Source organism: Entelurus aequoreus, linkage group LG05 (assembly GCF_033978785.1).
Source record: "Entelurus aequoreus isolate RoL-2023_Sb linkage group LG05, RoL_Eaeq_v1.1, whole genome shotgun sequence".
Taxonomy (NCBI): Eukaryota; Metazoa; Chordata; class Actinopteri; order Syngnathiformes; family Syngnathidae; genus Entelurus; species Entelurus aequoreus.
In genome coordinates, this window is record NC_084735.1 from 42,845,732 (window position 1) to 42,870,870 (window position 25,139).

Genomic DNA, 25,139 nt, shown 5'->3' on the forward strand with positions numbered 1-25,139 from the left:
GAGTGCAGCTGCTAGCTATCTTTAGTTTCTACAAACCCTGTTTCCATATGAGTTGGGAAATTGTGTTAGATGTAAATAAAAACGGAATACAATGATTTGAAAATAACTTTCAACCCATATTCAGTTGAATATGCTACAAAGACAACATATTTGATGTTCAAACTGATAAACATTGTTTTTTTGCAAATAATCATTAACTTTAGAATTTGATGCCAGCAACACGTGACAAAGTAGTTGGGAAAGGTGGCAATAAATACTGATACATTTGAGGAATGCTCATCAAACACTTATTTGGAACATCCCACAGGTGAACAGGCAAATTGGGAACAGGTGGGTGCCATGATTGGGTATAAAAGTAGATTCCATGAAATGCTCAGTCATTCACAAACAAGGATGGGGCGAGGGTCACCACTTTGTCAACAAATGCGTGAGCAAATTGTTGAACGGTTTAAGAAAAACCTTTCTCAACCAGCTATTGCAAGGAATTTAGGGATTTCACCATCTACGGTCCGTAATATCATCAAAGGGTTCAGATAATCTGGAGAAATCACTGCACGTAAGCAGCTAAGCCCGTGACCTTCGATCCCTCAGGCTGTACTGCATCAACAAGCGACATCAGTGTGTAAAGGATATCACCACAAGGGCTCAGGAACACTTCAGAAACCCACTGTCAGTAACTACAGTTGGTCGCTACATCTGTAAGTGCAAGTTAAAACTCTCCTATGCAAGGCGAAAACCGTTTACCAACAACACCCAGAAACGCAGTCGGCTTCGCTGGGCCTGAGCTCATCTAAAATGGACTGATACAAAGTGGAAAAGTGTTCTGTGGTCTGACGAGTCCACATTTCAAATTGTTTTTGGAAACTTTGGACGCCGTGTCCTCCGGACCAAAGAAGAAAAGAACCATCCGGATTGTTATAGGCGTAAAGTTGAAAAGCCAGCATCTGTGATGGTATGGGGGTGTATTAGTGCCCAAGACATGGGTAACTTACACATCTGTAAAGGCGCCATTAATGCTGAAAAGTACATACAGGTTTTGGAGCAACATAAGTTGCCATCCAATTAAGCAACATTACCATGGACGCCCCTGCTTATTTCAGCAAGACAATGCCAAGCCACGTGTTACATCAACGTGGCTTCATAGTAAAAGAGTGCGGGTACTAGACTGGCCTGCCTCTAGTCCAGACCTGTCTCCCATTGAAAATGTGTGGCGCATTATGAAGCCTAAAATACCACAAAGGAGACCCCCGGACTGTTGAACAACTTAAGCTGTACGTCAAGCAAGAATGGGAAAGAATTCCACCTGAGAAGCTTAAAAAGTGTGTCTCCTCAGTTCCCAAACGTTTACTGAGTGCAGTTAAAAGGAAAGGCCATGTAACACAGTGGTGAACATGCCCTTTCCCAACTACTTTGGCATGTGTTACAGCCATTAAATTCTAAGTTATTTATTATTTGCAAAAAAAAAAAAGTTTATGAGTTTGAACATCAAATATCTTGTCTTTGTAGTGCATTCAATTGAATATGGGTTGAAAAGGATTTGCAAATCATTGTATTCCGTTTATATTTACATATAACACAATTTCTCAACTCATATGGAAACGGGGTTTGTAATAAAGTAGGTTGTGACCCGCCATAAAGTAAAAAAGAAGCCTGAGCTTCTGTATTTCCTTTGAGATAAGAAAAGTTAATGGTAGATTATAAATCATGCGTCTTACCTGTATAGTAGAAGTTTGTTGTACAAGCTGACAAGTAACTTTGAAAATCCATACGCTATACCAACTTGAAACTTTATGGCTCTCATTATATGGAACACAGCATAGGAACATCGCTCGGAAACATTTTTAATCTGAGAGAGGAATATTCTGAATTTAGCAGTTAAAGGGGCGCACAAGTGCTGAAGGATACAACCATCTCAATGAGAGCGGACATTATAAATCACTGTTTTTTGTTTTTATTAGAAACGTTTATCAATAGTGCTGCCTGATAACACTCCAAAATACATCTTTACAGACCATAACCCTTTTGGTATTTATAAATCAAATACACAGCTAAAACCAAATAGTTCTTTCTTAGGCAGGATGTTTTGCATTTGTTTTTGATCCTGCTGCCTTCATGCGATTGCATCATTTCCCCATTGCATTGGTTTTATGGTGTGTTTTTTGTTTGTCCCTACCAGCCACCGTAGTTTGTACTCAGCAGCAAAATGTGTTATTTCAGATTTAACGCTGGTTCTTTAACATCTTGGATAGAAAGCTTGCTTGAATTGAACTCGCCAAAGAGAGTCATATTTGAAGTACTCCTGTTGACCTGTTAGTGTCAGTAGTGAGACCGAGCTGCATGTGATATTGCCGTCGACGAAGAAGAAGACGAAGAATAAAGGGGAGGACCTAAAAATTTGAAAGTCGCGGGCAGAAACTGCACCCAAGTACTCGAAAGTGTTTTACTCGGATTTAAAATATCAAATTGGATAATAGTTTTACTGTGAGCTTTCGATTCAGACTGACTAATGAGGTTGTTGGTACATATTAGCCGCGTATACCGAACCCGTTTCTGTGAAATTTAAACATTGTTACCCACGACAAAGACAAGCGGTAAGTTTGCTCAACGCCATGCATGGACTAACTAAGCTAAAACTACGAAAATGTCGGATGGGAAATGCTTTTATTTACTACACTTGCACGCATTTAAGGTGGAAAATCAGTAGATTCATCCATCCATTTTCTACTTTTTGTCTCGGATATTTCATGAGTTAGTTAATGATGATGACAATCCAGGCATTTGACACGTTTGAAAAAGAGAATTTAGCGTACAAATAATCGTACCAGATTAGATTGTTAAAGTGATCGCACATAGGCGATTTGACGTTGCTTGGGACCAGAAATATTCAACTACCGGCATATGTTTTTGTGGTCCACATTTCCAGAAAGCTAAGGACCAGGGGGCCGACTTCTCCACTTCACTGTTTGCCTTATTTTGTTTATTCCTGAGAAACTGTGTCCTCAACAGTAGACTTTTCTGAGTTGTGTTTATTTATTTTACAGTACAGAAGGACCCTCTGCAAAAACGCTAGTCAAAGATCATCTCTATGACAGCACTCTAGATCTAACAATCTGCTGTAAAAATGTGAGTCTCTCAAGTTTTTTTTTAACTGAAATCGCAGACCAATGCTGCCCAAATGATGAAAAAGAGAGGACCTAAATGGAACCCTAATGAACACACTAGTAAATAAATAAATGATAAATGGGTTATACTTGTATAGCGCTTTTCTACCTTCAAGGTACTCAAAGCGCTTTGACAGTATTTCCACATTCACCCATTCACACACACATTCACACACTGATGGCGGGAGCTGCCATGCAAGGCACTAACCAGCAGCCATCAAGAGCAAGGGTGAAGTGTCTTGCCCAAGGACACAACGGACGTGACTAGGATGGTAGAAGGTGGGGATTGAACCCTAGTAACCAGCATTTCTCCGAGTATAACTAAATAAGTTGACCAAATCACTACTGATTGCATCTGAAGTAAACAAGCTTCAGCCACACATTAAAATTACATAAATCACATTACGAAAATAATTGTCTAACTGCCAAAGAGGAGATGACTTAAATGGGTGCCTTAAGGAACACCTCAGTTATGTAAAACACACGTTTGGAATCCAGTGTTCTATGTTTGCTAGCAAGGTTAAAATGTCAATGTGACAGGAGCACTCGAGTTTTTTTAGGAATTTGCTGCAAAAATGTTTGTCTTCCAAATTTTTAATAGAAGTTGTGGGTCAGTATGCTGTCATTCCTGGGTCAGATTTGGCCCCCAGACCTTCTATTGCAAAGCTTGTAATGCCGTTTTTTTAATGATTTTTGGAATTGTTGGTCGTACTTCATACAAATACCATAATTGTTGTACGTCTGGCAAAGCTGATCCAAAGTGATGCATGCCTCAGCTGTGATATGCACACAGTGTTTCCATTGTGATTTTATGAGGTAGTGTAGTTATATTTTCAATGCTCATGAAGCATCTTCTGTATCTCTCACTTTTTGACTGCTCTTTTATTGTCTCTCTTTCAAAGACTACATTGGTACCGAACACCATGGCCAATGAGGTTGTGAAGGCGATACCAGTGCGGGTCGCCTTGAGATGTCGTCCTTTGGTGCTAAAAGAAATCAATGAGGGATGTCAGTGCTGCCTCACTTTTGTGCCAGGGGAGCCACAGGTCTGTATTCAATGTCAGTTAATTTTACTGTCCCCCCTGGGGGGGGGGTTTTTACCCACATATGCGGTCCTCTCCCAGGTTTCTCATAGTCATTCACATTGACGTCCCGCTGGGGTGAGTTTTCCTTGCCCGTATGTGGGCTCTGTACCGAGGATGTCGTTGTGGCTTGTACAGCCCTTTGAGACACTTGTGATTTAGGGCTATATAAATAAACATTGATTGATTAAATTCTTCTTGGCATGTTTTTTCAATTCAATCCGGATTAATACAATAACCGTAAATAAATTAGGACTCTGGTTTGTTTAAGTTTAAAGGGAATGTGAACAACAAAAATACAGAGGTTACATTATTTATTATTGAGAGAATCATGTTCTTTCTTTCAGGTGGTTGTTGGCACAGAGAAGGCGTTTACCTATGATTATGTATTCGATCCTACTGCAGAGCAAGAGGAAGTCTTCAGTACTGCTGTGTCCCCCTTATTGCGTGGGCTCTTTAAAGGTACATAAATATTTTAAGTAAATTATACCTAAACTGGCACAGATGCTCAGAATTAATTTTCTCTTTTATAGGCTACCATGCTACTGTTCTTGCATATGGACAGACAGGGTCTGGAAAGACCTTTTCCATGGGGGGAGCGTACACGTCCGCTCAAGAGAATGAGTCCTCTGTCGGCGTTATTCCACGAGTTATCAGGAGAGTCTATGACGAAAAAGACAAGAGGACTGACTGTGAATTCTTCCTGGCAGTATCATATCTGGAGGTTGTGTAACATTTAGGTTTTGCTAAAGCTCTATTTCACGTCTATTCACTTTTTACTCATGTGGTTTATTTTTGATCATAGGTCTACAATGAGGATGTGTTGGATTTGTTATGTCCCTCTAAGGATAAACCTGCTATGAGCATTCGGGAGGACCCCAAAGAAGGTATTAAGGTAAGTGACCAACATGGTGGAGAACTTTGCCACACAGTCTTTTTAGTTTATATTGAAATAAAACTGTTTCTATTTAATGACCTTTTCCAGATTGTGGGGTTAACGGAGAAGCAGGTGGTCTCCGCTGAGGAGATGGTGAGCTGCTTGGAACTTGGAAACTCAGCTCGCACCGTTGGCTCCACGGCAATGAATGCTGCATCATCGCGCTCTCACGCCATCTTCACAATCACACTTGAGCAGCGCAAAGGGAAAGACAAGTTAGTGTTGGGTTTTCTGTCGATTCAAGCATCATTTTGGTTTCTCTACAACAGGGGTGCCCATTAGATCGATCGCAAGCTACCAGTCAATTGTGGAGGGTGCGTCAGTCGATCGCCAAACCAGGCAATAAAAAAATAGACTTAAAAATTAGCGGTCATCAATCTTCACTATGACGTCCCTTGATTGACATTCACGGGACCCGAGGATCTTGTGAGATGACGCTGGCTGCTGTGTGCTCATTAATAAGGAAAAAACAACTGACAGGATGGCGAGAAACATTTTTTTATTCAACAGACTCACGGCGTTCCTGCTGTTAAAACCCTTAAGACCAACCGCAGAGTTCCTGTGTTCACAGTAAAAGCGCTGCTCCATTCTGCCTGCACGAACAAAATAACAGTTTTAGAAAGTTAGCGCACACAAGCTAGCAAGCTAAAGTGTATAAAAACGAGTATGGAAGCTGGACAAATAAGACGGCAAAAAACAACCACTTTCATGTGGTATTAAACAGGAAGGAGGACTTTTTTTCTTCTCCTTTTGAAAATGTGGAAGTTATCAATGGGACTGTGAAGCCTGTCTGATTCCAATCAATGCAAGTCATAAGAATCAGGTAATACACCAACTTATTCTTGTCTTCATGAAGGAAAAAAAATCTACATTTTAAACATGCTTGTATTTTTATTAAAACACCTTTAGCATGTTAACAAAAAACATCTCTTTCACAAATAAATAAATATAAATTGTATGTGTATGTTTATACCGTATTTTTCGGACTATAAGTCGCTCCGGAGTATACGTCGCACCAGCCGAAAATGCACAATAAAGAAGGAAAAATATGTCGCACTGGAGTATAAGTTGCATTTTTGGGGGAAATTTATTTGATGAAATCCAACACCAAGAATAGACATTTGAAAGGCAATTTAAAATAAATAAAGAATGGTGAACAGCATGCTGAATAAGTACGCCATATGACGCACAAATAACCAACTGAGAACGTGCCTGGTATGTTAACGCAACACATCATGGCAAGAGTTATTCAAATAACTATAACATATAGAACATGCTATACGTTTACCAAACAATCTGTCACTCCTAATCGCTAAATCCGATCTCGTGCCTCAGTGTGCATTGTTTACACAACGTGCGTTACGCTACTTAATATGTCCGTGTGGAAACTCGTTCGGTACACCTCCGAACCAAACCGGAACCCCCATACCGAAACGGTTCAATACAAATATACGTACCGTTACACCCCTACTAAATATATTAACAAACAGGAGACATCATTTTTATACTTTCTGTAACATCCAGGAATAAATTATGTCAGACAGCTTAAAAATGTCTCAAGTATAAGTTATGTGAAAAAGCCTAGAATTGATTTTATTTAAATGTTCGCAATAATACAGAATTACTCTTGAGGAAACCCTACAATTTATTACATCCATAAACTGCTATAAAATTGAGTAGATGGCAAATTATTGTAATGTAAAGAGGTCCCATATTTTTACCACTTTTTTCTGGCAATTTCCCATATTTTGAAATGCAAATGTCAATGCTTCTCTGACTAGCAGCATGAGACTCGTGTAGTAAAAGTCCCTGTGAAATCCCCTGATGTTGTTTGGCGCTAAATTAACTGCAACATTAGTGCTGCATTAAACATTATGTCACTACTGGTCTAACATTTCCTCAAAAATAATGTTTAAAAAACAACTTAAAGCCTGGTCCAACCGTTTACTGATGCATTCTATTTAGGGCTGGGCGATATGACTAAAAAATGTATCACGATATAAGTGTTTCATATCAGTCGATATCGATAATTATTGATAAAAAAACAAAAAATTATTCTAAATAAAGACCAGGAGAAAAAAGGCTAAATTTAAATACTTTTATTTTAAATATAACCTTTAACCTTTAGAACGAGGACAGCATTATGAAAAACAGTCAGATAAATGAAAATACTGGTCGATGTGCAAATATTGACATTAAATAAATGCTTAATCCAACAAAATGTGCAAAGTATTGTAATTAAGAAATTAGTAGTGTACAACTCAGGCTTTAAAGCCATATTGGTAACAATATATGCAAATAAATAACAGTCACATTAAGAAACAAACATGTCTTACAGAATATTGTAAACATCGGAATAAACTTGCGTCTGAACATCTGTGACAAAACAAACCTGATACCCTCTTCAGTCATTTATGGAAAAATCAAACCAACTTCAGTATCTCCTTTTCCACGAATTCCCTGCACATTGTGTAAAGCTTAGGAATAGCTGTCTTGGAAAAGTGCTTTCGGCCAGGTAGAACATAACGGGGGTCGAGCACGTGTATGAGATTCTTGTACCCAGACTTCTCAACTATGCTGAGCGCTAGCATGTCCTTCGGTAATTGATACACCACTGCATCCGTTATTTTTTTATAACGTTTTGAATTTTTGTCGTATGGCATTGCTGCCGAGTAATACTGTCTGCGGCAAAAACAGACCACCATCGAGACGATGGTGGTCTGTTGTTGCCGCTTCGGTGCTGTTCCACTTGCACCGGCTGATGTAGATGGTTGTGGCTGTTTGATACTGCTGTACTCCAGCGGGTGAGAGCGGCTCAGGTGCTAAAATAAGTTTGTCGTGTTCCCAGACTTGGTCGGGACGACGACCTTGCAAAGTTTGCAGACAGTATTACTCTGATTCGTATCGGATTTTAAAAAATCCAAAATACTGCCAAACTGGTGACGTGACGTTTCCTTTTTTATTTACAATTTCCTCTCGTGCTGCCGCACTCATATTCCCGTTTCGTTTCACTCCTTGTCGTCAGCTAGCCGTTGTTGCTTTTTTTTTCTTTCTTCCTGTTAGCATTTCCCAGAATGCCTTGCGGTTCAGGCTCGGCCGTGATAGGTCGAGAGGCCAAAGCCCTTCCTCTGCCTACACCCCCAGAATGCCGTGCGGTTCCGGCTCTGCCTTTCTTCCTATTTTTTTCTAACAGAACTCAGTGAAATTATCGAACGTTCTATCGACCCCATTTTCTATTGATATTGATCACATGTCTATCGCGATATATATTGCTATTGTTTTATCACCCAGCCCTAATTCTATTAACACTTATAAAAATAACTTTGCAAATGAATATCGGCTCCAAATATCGGTTATCGGCCTCCTTGACTACTAATAATGGGTATCGGCCCTAAAAAAACCATTGTCGATCTCTAGTAACCATAAACAGTATTAATAATAACCATGGTGAAACTCCTGACTGTTAGTTTTAGCATTTTAAACTAAAATTATCGAAAAACCGTGATTGATTGCTGTACTTTAATAAACTCACAGACTGACTAGTGCCGCCAGCTCGCTACCTTACATGTTAACATGAAAACAAGAGTCATTAACATCTTTCCCCATATTAAGAAATGACATATCCCAATTGAAACTTGTATAAACACACTGCTATCTGAGAAACTAAACTAGTCAATTGTGTACATTGAACCTAAAGACTACTATCTCAGACAGAGTGATGGGGCTATTCTCGAAGGAATAATAACAACAGGAAGTGAACTCGCGTGACTTGATAGAATGGCCCTGTGATGAGGTGGCGACTTGTCCAGGGTGTACCCCGCCTTCCGCCCGAATGCAGCTGAGATAGGCTCCAGCACCCCCCGCGACCCCAAAAGGGACAAACGGTAGAAAATGGATGGATAGATGGACTTGATAGAAACCGGAAGTAATGCGCCCAAAGCTCGTCTAATTTAAAACGGAAGAAGATGAACATATTTAAACACTCGAAGAAAAATATGTTTCTTAAGAAACCATAACAATATTTAATATTTATTCTGCCAATGAAAGTAAATTATGTTTCAATCAATTTTATTAAATTCGTAAAATAAAACCTGGTTCAAAGATTTCAGTGTTTGTGTTTACATACTTTTTGAGCACATTTAACAACATGATAATAACAACAACAACAGTGATAATTTTGGTCACAATAACCGTGATATGAAATGTTCATATCGTTACGTCCTTACAGTATAAGAAATGGAAACAAACATGCGGTTGCATCTGTGCTTTGAAAAATGATTAGGGAGACAAGGTTCACCTTTTTTTAGTTATACACTTATTAATGTACCGTATTTTTCGTAGTATAAGTCGCTCCGGAGTATAAGTCGCACCGGCCGAAAATGCATAATAAAGAAGGAAAAAAACATATATACGTCGCACTGGAGTATAAGTCGCATTTTTTGGGGAAATTTATTTGATAAAATCCAATTTAAAATAAATAAAGAATAGTGAACAACAGGCTGATAAGTGTACGCCATATGACGCACAAATAACCAACTGAGAACGTGTCTGGTATGTTAACGTAACATATTATGGTAAGAGTCATTCAAATAACTATAACATATAGAACATGCTATACGTTTACCAAACAATCTGTCACTCCTAATCGCTAAATCCGATGAAATCTTATACGTCTAGTCTCTTACGTGAATGAGCTAAATAATATTATTTGATATTATACGGTAATGTGTTAATAATTTCACACAAGTGGCTCCTGAGTATAAGTCGCACCCCCGGCCAAACTATGAAAAAAACTGCGACTTATAGTCTGAAAAATACAGTAAATAGAAAAGTCAGCATAGAAATATATAGCAATGTCAACCATTTATCTTTTAGTTACTTATTTTCCCTGAGTGAAGTGAATTTATCTATGTCATGTCCTATTTATGTCTGAATGGAAGCATTGTAAAAATATACATATGAGGCCAACCGTTATTTTTGCAGAGGTGACTCCATAATTTCTAAACTACACCTAGTGGATCTGGCTGGTTCAGAGAGGCAGAAGAAAACCAAAGCAGAGGGTGATCGTTTAAAAGAAGGTGCAGTACCTATAAGCCTCTGCTTAGTGTAACCTTAAATTAGACATTCACCTCCTGATGTATGCTGCAGGAAGTTCCTGTGCCCTCTCATAGTGTTGCCAATAACATTTTCATCCTCAGGCATCAGCATCAATCGAGGCCTTTTGTCTTTGGGTAATGTGATCAGCGCCCTGGGGGATGAAAGCAAAAAAAATGCCTTTGTCCCTTACCGAGACTCCAAACTCACTCGCCTGTTACAAGGTAAGCTTTGATTTATTTTTAGGTCAGTCTCAGGCGCATCCTCTTTTTTGAAGACCTTCACATGGGCAAATTATATTTGTGTAAACTGCTCCAGCACCCCCCGCGACCCCTAGAGGGATAAATGGATGCTTGTCATCTTTAGTTGAATAAAGTCTGAAATTATCGTCTTTCATAATTTTTCAACCAACAAAGAAATAGTTTGGTAATTAACTTGCATTTGAGATGGGTAGCATGATGGCAATGTGGTTAGTGTGTCTCGGCTGCTCACTCAGGGGTTGGTATGTAGGCAGAAATTGTACTACAGACAGTATATTTATACATGGGTCATCAATGTTTTCCAGGTCAAAAACCTCCAAACTGATGGAGTAGGGACACCCTCTACAGTACTTGTATAAAATTATGTCAAAAAGGTACCTTGTTAACCTGCGGTTTCTGAGGTGTAGGTTTTTTTTGTCATGTTTCTCAACAATCCACTTTGCAGTAGCAATGTTCAAAAATGTTCAAAAATACTTTTTAACAACCAAAAATGTGCATTATCTTTGCAGACCCCCCTAGGAAGACATCTGTTTTAACCTGATATCATAAGATGCCACACATTAGAAAAATATGCAATAATTTACTTAGAAAAATATTTGGCTTCAGACTCAGAGGTATTGTTTACATCATGCTCTTACACTGAAGAAATAACGAACAAAAACTATACAGTTATGTAATGTAATCATAACATATAGTAATAATGCAACTAACATTTTAAATGACATAAACTTATTTCTCATTACTGCAGAATTGTTTACCATTGTACTGTAATTGAAAGGTAATTAGGAAGGTCCTGAGTAGTCCTGGGTTCGATCCTGCGGTCGGGATCTTTCTGTGTGGAGTTTGCATGTTCTCCCCGTGACTGCGTGGGTTCCCTCCGGGTACTCTGGCTTCCTCCCACCTCCAAAGACATGCACCTGGGGATAGGTTGATTAATTAATAAATTAATGATAAATTGGCCCTAGTGTGTGAATGTTGTCTGTCTATCTGTGTTGGCCCTGCGATGAGGTGGCGACTTGTCCAGGGTGTACCCCGCCTTCCGCCCGAATACAGCTGAGATAGGCTCCAGCACCCCCCGTGACCCCAAAAGGGACAAGCTGTAGAAAATGGATGGATGGATAACTTTATCCTAAATAAATTAAACCAAAAAATTAAATGGACCCTTATTTCTGTAAGCAACAATTTTACTTAAATACTGTAAATATTGAACATCTTAATGTAACATTTTTTCCCTAGTTGGAAAAATTATGTTGGACCTCTTTTTTTTTATTGCCATCACATGATCACGGCATTCTCGCTCGTATCAAGCTTCAACGTGTGAGTTTGCCATGGCTCCAACCCCGCAAAGCCACGCTAAAAATGGTTCCCAACCTACATATTGTGGCCATTTATGTTGTTTCATTGGAGTGGTTGCTATAGAGTGGTTTGACTGTACTTGAAGAAGCCTAAATAAGTATTTAGTAAAATAACTACCCGTGTGCTGAGTACCTGATGACTAACGTCTGATTTATTTATTAGCCATCTTTTAATTGTACTGTATTTGGATGGACTACAATTGTAGTTAGTGTGTGCACGTGCAAGAGAGGACTCCACTGCAGCGTCAATAGATTAAAATAAGTTTAGCGATCCAAATTAAACTCATTGCAACAGAATAAAAGTAGCGTTACTTCTGTACAAAAATACTTTGATGAATACTATTTTTCCAAAAAGTTACTTAAGTAAATGTAGCATTTTACTCCCCACCACTGTCCGTTATCTTAAAGACAATTAGCAGTTACAATGGGACTGTTATGTTTCTGCGGTTGCATTGCGAGAGGTGGATTTGCATAATTGGCTGTAAGGCCTGAGTGCAAAACAGACATGTTTGGAAATTATTCTGTCGCTTCTTTTAAGTTTTTTTTAATTATTATTCCACAAGCCTTTGAAGGGAGCCTATGAGAGTAGGACCCACTGCTCGTATAGAAGAGCTACATAGCTCTGTCCAAAAGAGCAGAAAATGTGGGTAAATTTGTCGCTAAATACTTTTCTGGAAAAGATAGTCTTGTAGACCAGTGGTCCCCAACCACCGGGCCGCGGACCGGTACCGGGCCGCGGACCGATTGGTACCAGGCCGCACAAGAAATTAAAAAAATAAAAACATTTTTTTTATTTTTTTTATTTATGAAATCAACATAAAAAACACAATATATACATTATATATCAATATAGATCAATACAGTCTGCAAGGATACAGTCCGTAAGCACACATGATTGTATTTATTTATGTAAAAAAAATATATATATATTTTTTTAAATACACCCTCCACCGGTCCATGGGACACATTTTCAAGCGTTGACCGGTCCGCAGCTACAAAAAGGTTGGGGACCACTGTTGTAGACGGGTCTGAAATCTGAATACTTACAAAATACAGCGAGAAACTTCCTTGGTGCCGCTGCAAGTCGTCACCAATGATTGAAAGGTTAAATATTAGTACTGTAGATTACAGTCCCTTTTTTTGTGTGTTTTTCTTTTTTTCCCATCAGATTCCTTGGGAGGCAACAGCCACACACTGATGATTGCATGCGTCAGTCCTGCAGACTCCAACATGGAGGAGACCATCAACACGCTACGATACGCTGACCGAGCTCGCAAGATTAAAAATAAGCCTGTTGTCAACGTTGACCCCAGGGCGGCAGAAATGGGCCGTTTGAAGCAACAGGTGTGTAAAAGGCAACAAAAACATAATTTGCTATTTGTTTTTTAGTCATAGATCGTGCAGCAGCAATGCACTGCACTATACAGTGCGTTTTTTAAGTCAAAACCTTTAAATGTCTTTATTTGATTATTTAGTACGATATTCATATTATTTAATACAGCTCTTGCATTGGTTAGAGCAGCCTTCATGGGCATTACATACACCAGATAATAGAATACAATCCTTATTGGTGCCACACTCAAAATAATTTGTAGGAAGTAGTAATAAAAAATGTTTGGCTGAGTTTTTGGGAGCATTAAAGGGGAACTGCGCTTTTGTGGAATTTTGCCTATCGTTCACAATCATCACAAGACATGAGCCTAAACGTGGAATGAAATGCATCCCTCACAATCATGTCTGCTTTCCTGAAGCACTGTAAACTGTCAATTTTCCATGGAGGGAGGAAAGCAGCTGTGGATCTCCTAGGCTGGGATATAATTTGACTGCACAGGCGTAGCCATTGATCCTGTAAACATGCCTTTTGTCCGCAGGTACAAGAGCTGCAAGTGATGCTACTTCATGCACGTGGAGGGGTTGCACCAGTACTCTCTGGGTAAGACACATCTCTTGCAGCATTTATGATGAATAGAGTTAGGATGGATATTACCTCACAAAAGATCATATTCGTTACTCACATGCACTTTTTTTAACAGGCCAGAATCTGGGCAGAATTTAAATAAGCTGCTTGAACGGAATCGCACTCTGCAGGATGAGAACAACAAATTGAGTATGGAGCTGAGTGAGGCAGCAGGACAAACCGCCCTCATGTTTGAGAAGATCATTATGGTCAGATATGGCTGTAGTGTTAGTTTATTTCGAACATGTTACAATATGGTTCATCACATATTTCCAGTTTTTCATTACAGCATGTCCACAAAGAAGTAGGAAGAAGCAGAGCTTTTTAATCCAATCCAAAAATAGACAAGGTTCTCATAAATAAATAGTTAAGTTACGATTCACATAATGAGGTAGATAAAATAATTTAATGTTTTAATACGGTTCAAGATGTTTGTCAGATTATTGTTCTTTGCACTTTGTAAATACCTAGTTTGAACAGTTTCTGAAGCTTGATCATATTAGTATGTTGTTTGACCGCTTAAATTTTCTTAAATTTTATTTAAGATAAGTTTAAGAGAAAAAAACCCTCTGCTTTCAAGACCATCCTTAACCTGTTAGATTGGTTTGGAGTATTTATATGTATTTAATTTGTATCCATGTTGTATATCATTTTGTTATAGACTGAACAAACAAATGAGAAACTGCAAAGCAAACTGGAACAACTGCAGCACCATTCAGCGTAAGTTTGTCAATACTTGTTTTTCATAAACTGTGGTTTTGTAGTAGTACATTTAGGTGTGTTTTATGAATCATGTCCCCTGATATTTTATAGCTGCCTCAACTGTACATGCGGGCTTTATTTCAGTTGCACAGTGAATCTTGAGAAACTGCTGTCAACACTTGAAGATCAGGAGTTGAAGGAGAATGTCGAGGTGATGAAAAACCTGCAAGATGTCATCTTGGAGCTTAAGGTATAAAAGTTATTGTTGGTCATGTTTTCAAGGCTGGTAGTATTATTCAAGTTGGAGTTCATACAAAGACAGGTCTACTGATCTTCTTAAATAATAATAAGAGTTAACATATTGTCAAATATGACAGTGAGCATTAAACTGAGAATTATCTTTGTATTGGTGTATTCATTTAGTGAACTGTTTAACTGAATATGAATTATTTTCTAAGAGCGAGAGTGCGAGTATTGCTGCCTCAATTGACGCCATGGCTCCAGAAGTCGATGCATCGGATAGACCAGACGATGGCAATAACAATGGACTTGATGATTCTCCATCAGTAGGTTGACTTTTGTTTTTCTCAGTTTAAAATATTCACTATCTTGAGTAGTCTAACAGTGAGGAGAGTTGGGTTTGAATCTCTGTCAAAACACCTCCGTGTGAAGTTTGCATGTTCTCCTTAGCTTTTGTGTTTATACCGTACATACATTATAAACATGCTAGTTAATAGGGCTGTGAATCTTTGGGTGTCCCACGATTCGATTCAATATCGATTCTTGGGGTCACGATTCGATTCAAAATCGATTTTTTTTTTTCAATTCAACACGATTCTCAATTCAAAAACGATATTTTTCTGATTCAAAAGGATTCTCTATTCATTCAATACATAGGATTTCAGCAGGATCTACCCCAGTCTGCTGACATGCAAGCAGAGTAGTAAGATTTTTGTAAAAAGCTTTTATAATTCTAAAGGACAATGTTTTATCAACTGATGGAATAATGTAAATTGGTTTTAACTATTAAATTAACCAAAAATATGACTTATTTTATCTTTGTGAAAATATTTGACACAGTGTTTTGTCAAGCTTATGAGATGCGATGCAAGTGTAAGCCACTGTGACACTATTGTTCATTTTTTTTATAAATGTCTAATGATAATGTCAATGAGGGATTTTTAATCACTGCTATGTTGAAATTGTAACTAATATTGATACTGTTGTTGATAATAATCATTTTTGTTTCACTACTTTTGGTTTGTTCTGTGCCGTGTTTGTGTGTCCTCTCAATTGCTCTGTTTATTGCAGTTCTGAGTGTAGCCGGGACGGGTTTGGTTTTTCGAATTGGATTGCATTGTTATGGTATTGCTGTGTATTGTTTTGTTGGATTGATTAATTTAAAAAAATAAATCTAAAAAAAAAAATAATACAAAATAAAAAAATAGATTTTTTAAAAATGAGAATCGAGTCTGAATCGCACAAAGTGAGAATCGCGATTCAAATTCGAGTCGATTTTTTCCCACACCCCTACTAGTTAAGTTAATTGGAAAGTCCAAGTACCAGTAGTTTATAACTGTTTGTGTGACACCTATTTTTGTGACTAACAATCAGTCCAGGGTGTTCACCGCTTCTCACTAAAATTAAGCTGGGACAGTCTCCAGCTCGCCTGTCCCCCTAATGAGGACGGGCTGTGCAGAAAACAGAGGGATAGTCATAAGGTTTACATCTGTCAAGGTCTTCTAATTTAATGTGTTTTCCCCTCTTATACATTAGAATACCAATGCAACTGCTGGCAAAGATTCACCAGATGGCTTTACAGCCCATCATGCGCTACGACAGGCCCAGCTCTCCAAGGAGTTGATTGAACTCAACAAAGTGTTGAGTTTGAAGGAGGCATTTGTTAAGAAGATGTGCCAGAATGACAACCATCTGGACTCCATGCAGTCAGAACATTGGGTGAGAAGTTTTGTTCGTGATGTCTTTTGTGTCTTGGTTTTTTCCTAAAAATAATCAAATTATGTATTACCTAGTGAAACGACATAATTGAACATTTTTCATTTAATCCTATAGAATAATGTACAGTCTCTACAGTCTGCAGTGGATTCTCTGCAAAAGGAGAAAGAGAAGCTTGTTTTGGCACTCCAGTCTGCAAAGAAAGGCACCAACCAGGCTATGTATGCTGCCTCCCTTAAATACCACTTAACATCCCATCTTTCAAAGCGACCATTCAAGGTTTATGGTTCTCATTTCACGTGCACCCTTCTCCTGCAGCCTGAGTGAACAGCGGAGAAAGCAACTGCAGAAGCTGGAGGGGCAACTCGGAGACATGAAGAAGAAACTTCTTGAGCAGTCAAAACTGCTCAAGCTCAAGGAGTCTTCTGTTCAGAGAGTCGGCAAGCTTGTTCAGGAAATACAGGTAGATGTTTAATTAAATTTTAAACTAGGGATAGATAGACGGTAATGAGAACTGCAGTAAAACTGCCAGTGGTTAATATTACTGTTTAACTAAACATTTTCGAAACATTTTTTTATAACTGCGCTTTGATAAACTCACAAACTGACTGGTCTGCCAGCCTGTTAGCTTAAATGCTAACATGGAAACAAAAATATTAACGTCTTTCCACATTATTCAAAACCAACTTTTCTTACTTATTGGTAGCATTTGCATAAGTCCCAAAAATGTTAAGTCACACCATGACTGAGATATCTTGCCTTCCTTCATACTTCCTTCGAACGAACGATTGGAATTTGCCCCATTTGTGATGAATTTTCCGATTGGTGACCTCAGTGGATAGCTACATACAGTATATAGTAAAGTTTTACCTCAAGAGCTTTGCGCGAGTCTGCAAGCTCCTTCTTTTTCTCTATCCTCTTGTTGTGGGGCAGACTGGTTCGTACATGCACATGCATCATCAGCTGGTTTAATTTCTAATGCAAAGTATTGTATAGTTCAAACGTATATTTGTCTGTAGAATCGATATGGAAGGGCTCAAAAACTACAGGTAAAACAAAAATGACGGAGAGAAGGCGCTGTCGAAGTGGAGCCACATAAATACGACCGCCCACAAAACGGCGCATTCTGAAGCGATGGTCAGAAAGCGGCTTAAAGATGGTCTCTAAAAGTTTTAGTAAAATTTTGACCAAAGAATCACCACTACATCTTATGTAGACCACAATTCATATCTTTGGAATGTGGGAGGAAACTGAAGCGTCCGGAGAAAACCCACACATGCACGGGGACAACCCACACAGCAATGTCCAAACGGAGGTTCGAAGACGCACATGGTGTAAAATTAGACGTTATTGTCGGTAGTAATGTCAAAAGATTTTGGGTAGTTTGTAGTTCACTGGCTTGAACAAGAACTGCATTCATTAGAACAACCTTTCTCTTCAACTTTCTCTCCTTACTTTTGCCGGGTGTCAATCCGTTTAGGTGCACGACCAGCTGACGCGCTTTTGGCAGGCGATTTAGATGCATGGTTTTTTTTTCCAAAATAAAGCAATGAAGAATGTTTTAATGATATCTGAGCTGTTTTTCAAACTTATAGGGAATAGTACGTAAATAACTTAATCGTAGAAGTAAAGATAGCGCCAACAATGGCCGTGTCGTTTTTGGGAATTGTTCTTCCTGTTGTCGTTTGACATTGCTCACGCAAGGGTCACCAATGTGGAGATGTGTAATTAGGCAGGAGTCCAGGATGAAGTGCATCAAAGTTTTATTCTCCGCTGGGTGGGATTTTATTAGATTTTTTTGGTTTGGATCCACTATTAATTCTGCTTAACGATTAGGTTCTCTATCTGTTTTTTGTAGATTTTTATTTGGGGGAAAAAAAGGGAACAAACGGGTTGATTAGCATCAATTTTGTTTAGTTCAGAGGTAACATGACCTTACAAAGCCAACAGTTAGGTCTCAAGAGGTGAGAATCTTTATCATCTCTCCAAAAAATATAATGGTAAAACTAAAAATAATATAACATGGTGCAAAGGTTTGTTTAGATTTACAAAGTGAAACTAATAGACGGTGAGCTGACATGAGAAAAAGTGCCTAGAAAATGAATTTCGCTCCCACGTCTAAGCACAACTTGTTCAATGCATTTTTGCATAGATAATACCCTTCTGGACTTTGGGTTAAAAGTTCAGAACATGATACCTAGCCAAATTTTGTCACAAGCCAGAAATGTATATAGAGGTAAATCACAAAAAACGAAAATCTTGTGCTGCAGTTTTGGCTTGTAAAATATGTCTTATTCATTTTGGCAACACAAAATCTTTCTCAAATATCATAAATACATATACCTAACATCTGAAACAAATATTGGTGCCTTAGTATACTCATATGTGAATTTAGATCATGAAATGTAGCAAATTTCTTAAAAAACGATTCAACTGAAGTGATTTGCCCCAGCACAATGAAGCACACACTTATTAAATTTAGCTAAAAGCTTATGTATCATACATTAAAAAAATGTCACAACCTTCTATGTAATCAAAGGTACAAAAGAAGTAACACACCGTGGCCAAAAGTGGCTTAAAATCTAGCAAAATATTACCATGCACCCCAAAACTGGAATAAGGCAAAAATGGACAAGATTAAAATAGATGCAGTAAAGGCCCAAATTGGTATAAAATATGATAAATATTTATTAAAGTAGCAAATTGTTTCACAGCATGTGTCATTTATACCCCCCCCCCCCCCACACACACACACACACACACACAAACACACACAAAAGACCAAAACAAATTTGAAAAAAAAGGTAATACAGACATTATTTAAGCTTTACCGTTAAAATGGCAGTGTGGCATCTCGATAATCAAACATCTTGATAAAGAAACAAAAGTGGCAAATTTTACATGGTGACATGGTGCGTAATTACTCATCAATATCACTTTCATCTGTGTCATCATCCCATGCACCTCTTTCTTCTGTTTCCTTTGAAACATTTCCACAGTTCTGGCAGTGACATAAATCAGTACAAGACATTTTTGCAGACATACATGAACATCTTTCTGTTTCACATTTGCTTGTCTTGCAACCACAGTGGACTACCTGCAGCACACTATCTGGGGCAGGATTTCTAGTCATCCATCTTACTGTTAACTCCCCATCCTCAATGTACCATCCATTGCCAATGGGTGAAGGGGCACACATCATACCAGTCAGGGAATGTCGCATTACTGCTGCTTGGTAGTTTGCCCTTTTGCAGTGTTGGTGGAGGGCATCACTTGTTGGGGGAATGGACAGTTCTGGCAAAGCTGACGATGCCATACAGAATGCTTTGTATCTTGCATCGTTCACGTCTTTGGCAGATGCCTGTCCATACAGGTGGCACACATATTTGCTCAGTGTTTTGAACGTAGACTGGTCAAGGTTAAAACTGCTGCCCAGATTTGAGAACGCAGTCAGGTATTCGTCTTTCTGACAAGCAAGAGAAAATGTCTTCCTTTTGCCCTTGCCATGAAAGGCACTGGTCGAGTCACAACCTGTGAAGGTATGGATGCCAATGAGTGCAGAACAAACACTGTTGCCAAGAGCTGCTGCCACCTTAGCCACGTCTATGATCCTCGTTCTGTTGCCTACTCCCGTGAAAAAATACAAGCTACACTGTAAAGCTCTTTGAAGACTTACAGCAATCACTGCCACATCAGTGTCAGGGCTTTTGATGACAACAGTTTGATGTTCTTGTGCAGCATGCTGTGCATGTAAAAACACCCTAGTGTCACATTCCTCATGGTCACATGTCAGTTCGTGAACAGCACTGACAGTTTGTGAACCCTCTTTCACAGTAACACAGTGACACAGTTCTCCATGTGCTATGTACAAGCTGAAGTCCCTGCCCAAAATGGTGAGATCAGCATCTCGCCATGCAACAAAGAGGAATTCTGCCAGTGCTGCTTTGTTGGTCCCATTAGATAGAAACTTTTTCCACTGTGTGGGTGCCTTCTGATCCCGTCCATAGATCTGCACCTGTTGTGTACCACCCTCAGCTCTCCGTGACCGCTCTAGGTTTTTAATACTGATTTCTGGATACTGGTCAATGACAAAGTCTATCCTTGTACACTTGTGCTGCAGAGCTATCTTGACCACGTACTGGAGTAAGTTGTCAGCCAACTCTCCAAAGGTAGCTGGTTTGGAATGCATGGCTTGAATGACTGCCATGCCATCGAAGAGAATAGCTCCATCTGACGGAACTTGCTGAACTAAGCAGTCTTTGTCTTTGTTCTCCAATATATTCATCAAGGCAGATTTGTCTGTTTTAGCAAGTGACCCATCAGTACTGGCTAAGGGATATGAAACCGTTCCCAAGGAGTAGGACAGAATTTGCCTCAGGTCTACCTTTCTACTTTGACCAATAATATATGTACCGTAATTTCCGGACTATAAGCCGCACCTGACTATAAGCCGCACCAGCTAAATTTAGGGGAAAATACAGATTGCTTCATATATAAGCCGCACCCGACTATAAGCCGCAGGGTTTTGATGTGTAATTAGCGTAGTATATAGGGGTTCCTGCTACCACGGAGGGGATTGTCGGGACAGAGATGACTGTTTGGGAACGCAAAGCGTCCCATTTATTAACAATAAATCTTTCAATCATTCAATCAAACTTTCACATCTTTGACATGGCGAACAGCATTCATGCAGAGTACAAATAATACAACGGTGCAAAGTAATACAAAGTGCTCGCCTGTACGTTATCAAAATAACCAGCCTACCGGTATATGAAAAGTCAGTCTTTAATCATTGTGTCATCGTCTTCCTCCTGCGTACTAAAACCACCGAAATCCTCTTCGTCGGTGTCGGAGAAGAACAGGCCGTAAATAAGCCGCACCCTTGTATAAGCCGCAGGGACCAGAACGAGGGGAAAAAGTAGCGGCTTATAGTCCGGAAATTACGGTATATATTTGCATTCTTCAATTATTGTAGCAGCAGTGGAGGTGACATGAAGTCACAGCAGGGATGTGGGTAGTGGTCACAGTTCAGTCAGTTCAGGGATGAGGGGTGAGGTGTGAAGGTGTGCGGGGGGAGGGGTGGGGGTTGTGATGTGTAAATCAGTCCAGGGGTGTGTGTGTGTGTGTGTGTGTGGGGGGGGGGGAGAGAGAGATTGGGGCTGTGGTGTGAAGGTATATGGGGGGATGGGTGGGGCTTCCTTTTCTAGGCCAGTGGTTCTCAAACTTTTAAATTCCAAGGTCTCCCCTTAACTCTGACAGTGTATAAATGGTCCATTTGGTTATTACAAAGTAACAACACATTCTTTCAATCCTACGCTATGTACTGTAACATTATTACTATAGATTCACACACACGTGTGTGTGTGTGTGTGTGTGTGTGTGTGTGTGTGTGTGTGTGTGTGTGTGTGTGTGTGTGTGTGTGTGTGTGTGTGTGTGTGTGTGTGTGTGTGTGTGTGTGTGTGTGTGTGTGTGTGTGTGTGTGTGTGTGTGTGTGTGTGTGTGTGTGTGTGTGTGTGTGTCACATACCTGCCGACACGGTTTCTGCTTGTGTGAGTTGATCCCTCTGGCGTTTTCCTCCCACACGAGTGTACTTTTCCACTTTTTGACAAATTATACAGATGGCTGGCAGGACGGGGCCGGCAGAAGCAACGGGCAAACCTGAACGAGATCGAAGTTTCTTTCGGGGAGTTTCAGACGTGCCTGCTGACTGACCTGCGGCTGCAGATGGTTCTCCCACCGCCCGTGCGGTCCTTTTCTCGGCATAAAACAATGCAGATTTATCTGTAAAACGTCGGTAGCATGTTGCGTGAAACCCAGCGTCGTCAGGAATAGCGTCAAAATCTACATCCGAGCAATGTTTATAGATTTCTGCCAGATGCTTGTTCTGGTCTTGCAGACAAAGCCACTGTTTTAAATAGTTTCTGTATGTGTCCCACCGTGTCCGAGTGAAGTGCTGGACGTCCTCATTGTTCACAGATGAAAGATGCATATAGCATCTTTTATTTTCCTCTTTACGCACTTTTTTTCTAACTTTTGAGGTCTTTCGTTCCTCTTCACTCTCGGATGTTGTCGTCGCCATAGCAGGTATGTTGTTAGAATAAAGCTGCTACCTGATTGGTCCATGTGACCAAAACCGCGCCACTCCCCACTAGATATCACTGCGCCTCACTGAAAAATAGTACCGGCTTTCAACACCGATTACACAAAATGGGCTAGGTGTCAATTTCCGAACTTTTGGTATCTTACTTACTACCAGTAAATCTATTTTATGAAGTAAAAATGATGTTGTGCCGTTGGTGTGGGAGCGAAACTGAACGATATGAGCCTTGACCACAGGCACTATAATACATGAAATAGGCTAATAACATGCAACTCAAAATATTTCAAACTTTCTTTTGATATAATTTTGATGATTATGGCTCACAGCTTCTGAAAACCTTCAATTGAAAATCAATCTATCCATTTTCTATCGCTTGTCCCTCTTGGGTTTGCTGGAGCCTATCCCGGCTGCATTTGGGCTAGAAGGCGGGATACACCCTGGACAAATCGTCACGTCATCGCAGGGCCAACACAGACAGACAACATTCACACTCACACACTAGGGCCAATTTAGTGTTGTCAATCCCCAGTTGCATGTGTTTGGATGTGGGAGGAAGTCTCACAGAAAATGTGGGGGTTTCAAAAACCGTAAGCCAATGTCATCAAATTTAACCTGCGTCTACTGTGGTAGCTCGGTGCTGCAGGGTATTCCGAGGTGCTGCGAGTCGGCCAGTTGTTGGGGTAGCGACCTTGTGTGTCAGCATGTCTGTGATCTTCTTTTAATTCTCTTCTTTTTTTTCTTTTTTTTTTTTAATAAATAGATTTAATTATTTATTTATTCTTATTTTTTAATATATTTTATTAATATTATTATTATTATTATTATGTATTTATTTATTTTATTTATTTATTTCCCCTACCTCAGGGGGGTACTCGGCGGGGCGGTTGCTGGTTGTTCCATCTCCATCGTAGGGGTCCCTGCGGGTGGGGTGGGTGGTTCCCGTGGCCCCGTGCTGGGTGGTCCTGTGGCGGCCGGCTTGGGTGGGGTGGCCGTGGGCTGGCCTCGCCGCGCTCTCCGGGAGTGGGGGGGGGGCTCGTGGGGGCCCGGTTGCCGGTGGGGCGGGGGCGGTCTTCCCGTCCGGTTGTGGGGGGTCTCCGGGCTCCTCGGGCGGGGCGTCCTGCCTTTCTGTCCGTGTGGGGTATGGTCTCTCGCTGTCTTGGGGTCTGGCTGCCCCCTGCTTTTCTCGTGCCTTGTCCTCTGCCGGGTGCGTCTGTCTGCGGCCTGCTGCTGGCCCTTGTGGGCGGCGCGGTGGGCCAGGCTCTGGGGTTCCTGTCGCTGTCCGGCTTGGCTGCGTGGGGGCGGTGGCCCCTGGTTCCCTGGGCACCGCACCTACTGTTTGTGGGATGGGCTCTCTGGGAGGCTGGGGCCGTACTCTGGCTCCCGCACACACTGGGAGTCAAATGTATTGTACATGCAAATTCACATATACTCACACACATACATACACATACCTGTACATAGGTACCTACGCTCCCACATACATATACAAATACAGTACATATTTACACACTCAAAGTTCGTACATCCACACGCACATTCATTATACAAACATACTGTATACACATACTGTACATATACATTCACTGTAAAAACATACGTATACACATACTGTACATAAACACTCACTGTACAAACACACACATACACATATTACACATACATTCACTTTACAAACACACACATACATATACTGTACATATACATTCACTGTACAAACACACATATACACATACTGTACATATACATTCACTGTACAAACACACATACTGTATACACATACTGTACATATACAGTCGCTGTACAAACACACACATACACATTCTATACATATACATTCACTGTACAAACACACATATACACATACTGTACATATACATTCACTGTACAAGCACACATATACACATACTGTACATATACAAGTACATATACACTCATGCACATAATTACGTTTCATCAAACATATATTAACGTTGTTGCCCTAGGGTAAACGGGGTATAACACATGGCACACTGACAAAGCTTAACCTATTGTTACTATAACAATCTACAAGGTTAATGTAGGTTGCTTCTCTTTCTTCCCCTCCATTTTTCTGCATTCTTTCGTATCTCAAGTTTTTATTACGTATATGTATTGTTGCATTTGAACAATTATATTGTAGATAATAAAGGTAAAGTATTGGTATTGTTTATTATCAATAGCACTATTTCTATTGGTATTCATATTGCTCCATTTTTAGTGTAATAATGCTCATTGTCATTTCTGTATTATTTTTTATTTTCGCTAACTGCTTATTTGCTATTACTTTCACCATCATATTTGTACATGTCATATTTGCTGATGTTGCTCTGTTGTTGTTGTTGTTGTGTTTGCTGTTGTTGTTTTTGTCTCTCTGTCTAATCCCCCTCTTGTCCCCACAATTCCCCCCTCTGTCTTCCTTGTTCTCTATTTCTATCCCCTCCTGCTCCGGCCCGGCTGCACCAAATGATAATATAAATACATTTAATAAAGTCAAAATACAAATAAGGCAACAAGAGA

The 25,139-nt window shown here is 39.9% G+C and overlaps 1 protein-coding gene across 3 annotated transcripts in view; it reads left to right on the forward strand.

The window, feature by feature from the left end:
• The first annotated feature begins 2,368 nt into the window (after positions 1-2,368).
• kif4 (kinesin family member 4) overlaps positions 2,369-25,139 on the forward strand; it is a 40,135-nt gene continuing 17,364 nt past the window's right edge. Inside the window, exons 1-18 of one of the 3 annotated variants that reach the window (XM_062048137.1) lie at positions 2,369-2,591; positions 3,042-3,123; positions 4,064-4,207; positions 4,591-4,705; positions 4,777-4,967; positions 5,049-5,138; positions 5,229-5,395; positions 10,164-10,258; positions 10,379-10,498; positions 13,058-13,233; positions 13,761-13,822; positions 13,923-14,055; positions 14,508-14,566; positions 14,693-14,798; positions 15,007-15,114; positions 16,325-16,507; positions 16,622-16,725; positions 16,823-16,967. In XM_062048137.1, coding sequence (XP_061904121.1) covers positions 4,085-4,207; positions 4,591-4,705; positions 4,777-4,967; positions 5,049-5,138; positions 5,229-5,395; positions 10,164-10,258; positions 10,379-10,498; positions 13,058-13,233; positions 13,761-13,822; positions 13,923-14,055; positions 14,508-14,566; positions 14,693-14,798; positions 15,007-15,114; positions 16,325-16,507; positions 16,622-16,725; positions 16,823-16,967 — 1,977 coding nt within the window. In that variant the 5' untranslated portion in view covers positions 2,369-2,591; positions 3,042-3,123; positions 4,064-4,084. The remainder of the gene's footprint in view (positions 2,592-3,041; positions 3,124-4,063; positions 4,208-4,590; positions 4,706-4,776; positions 4,968-5,048; positions 5,139-5,228; positions 5,396-10,163; positions 10,259-10,378; positions 10,499-13,057; positions 13,234-13,760; positions 13,823-13,922; positions 14,056-14,507; positions 14,567-14,692; positions 14,799-15,006; positions 15,115-16,324; positions 16,508-16,621; positions 16,726-16,822; positions 16,968-25,139) is intronic. The other 2 variants (XM_062048138.1, XM_062048139.1) reach the window with 2 other exon arrangements.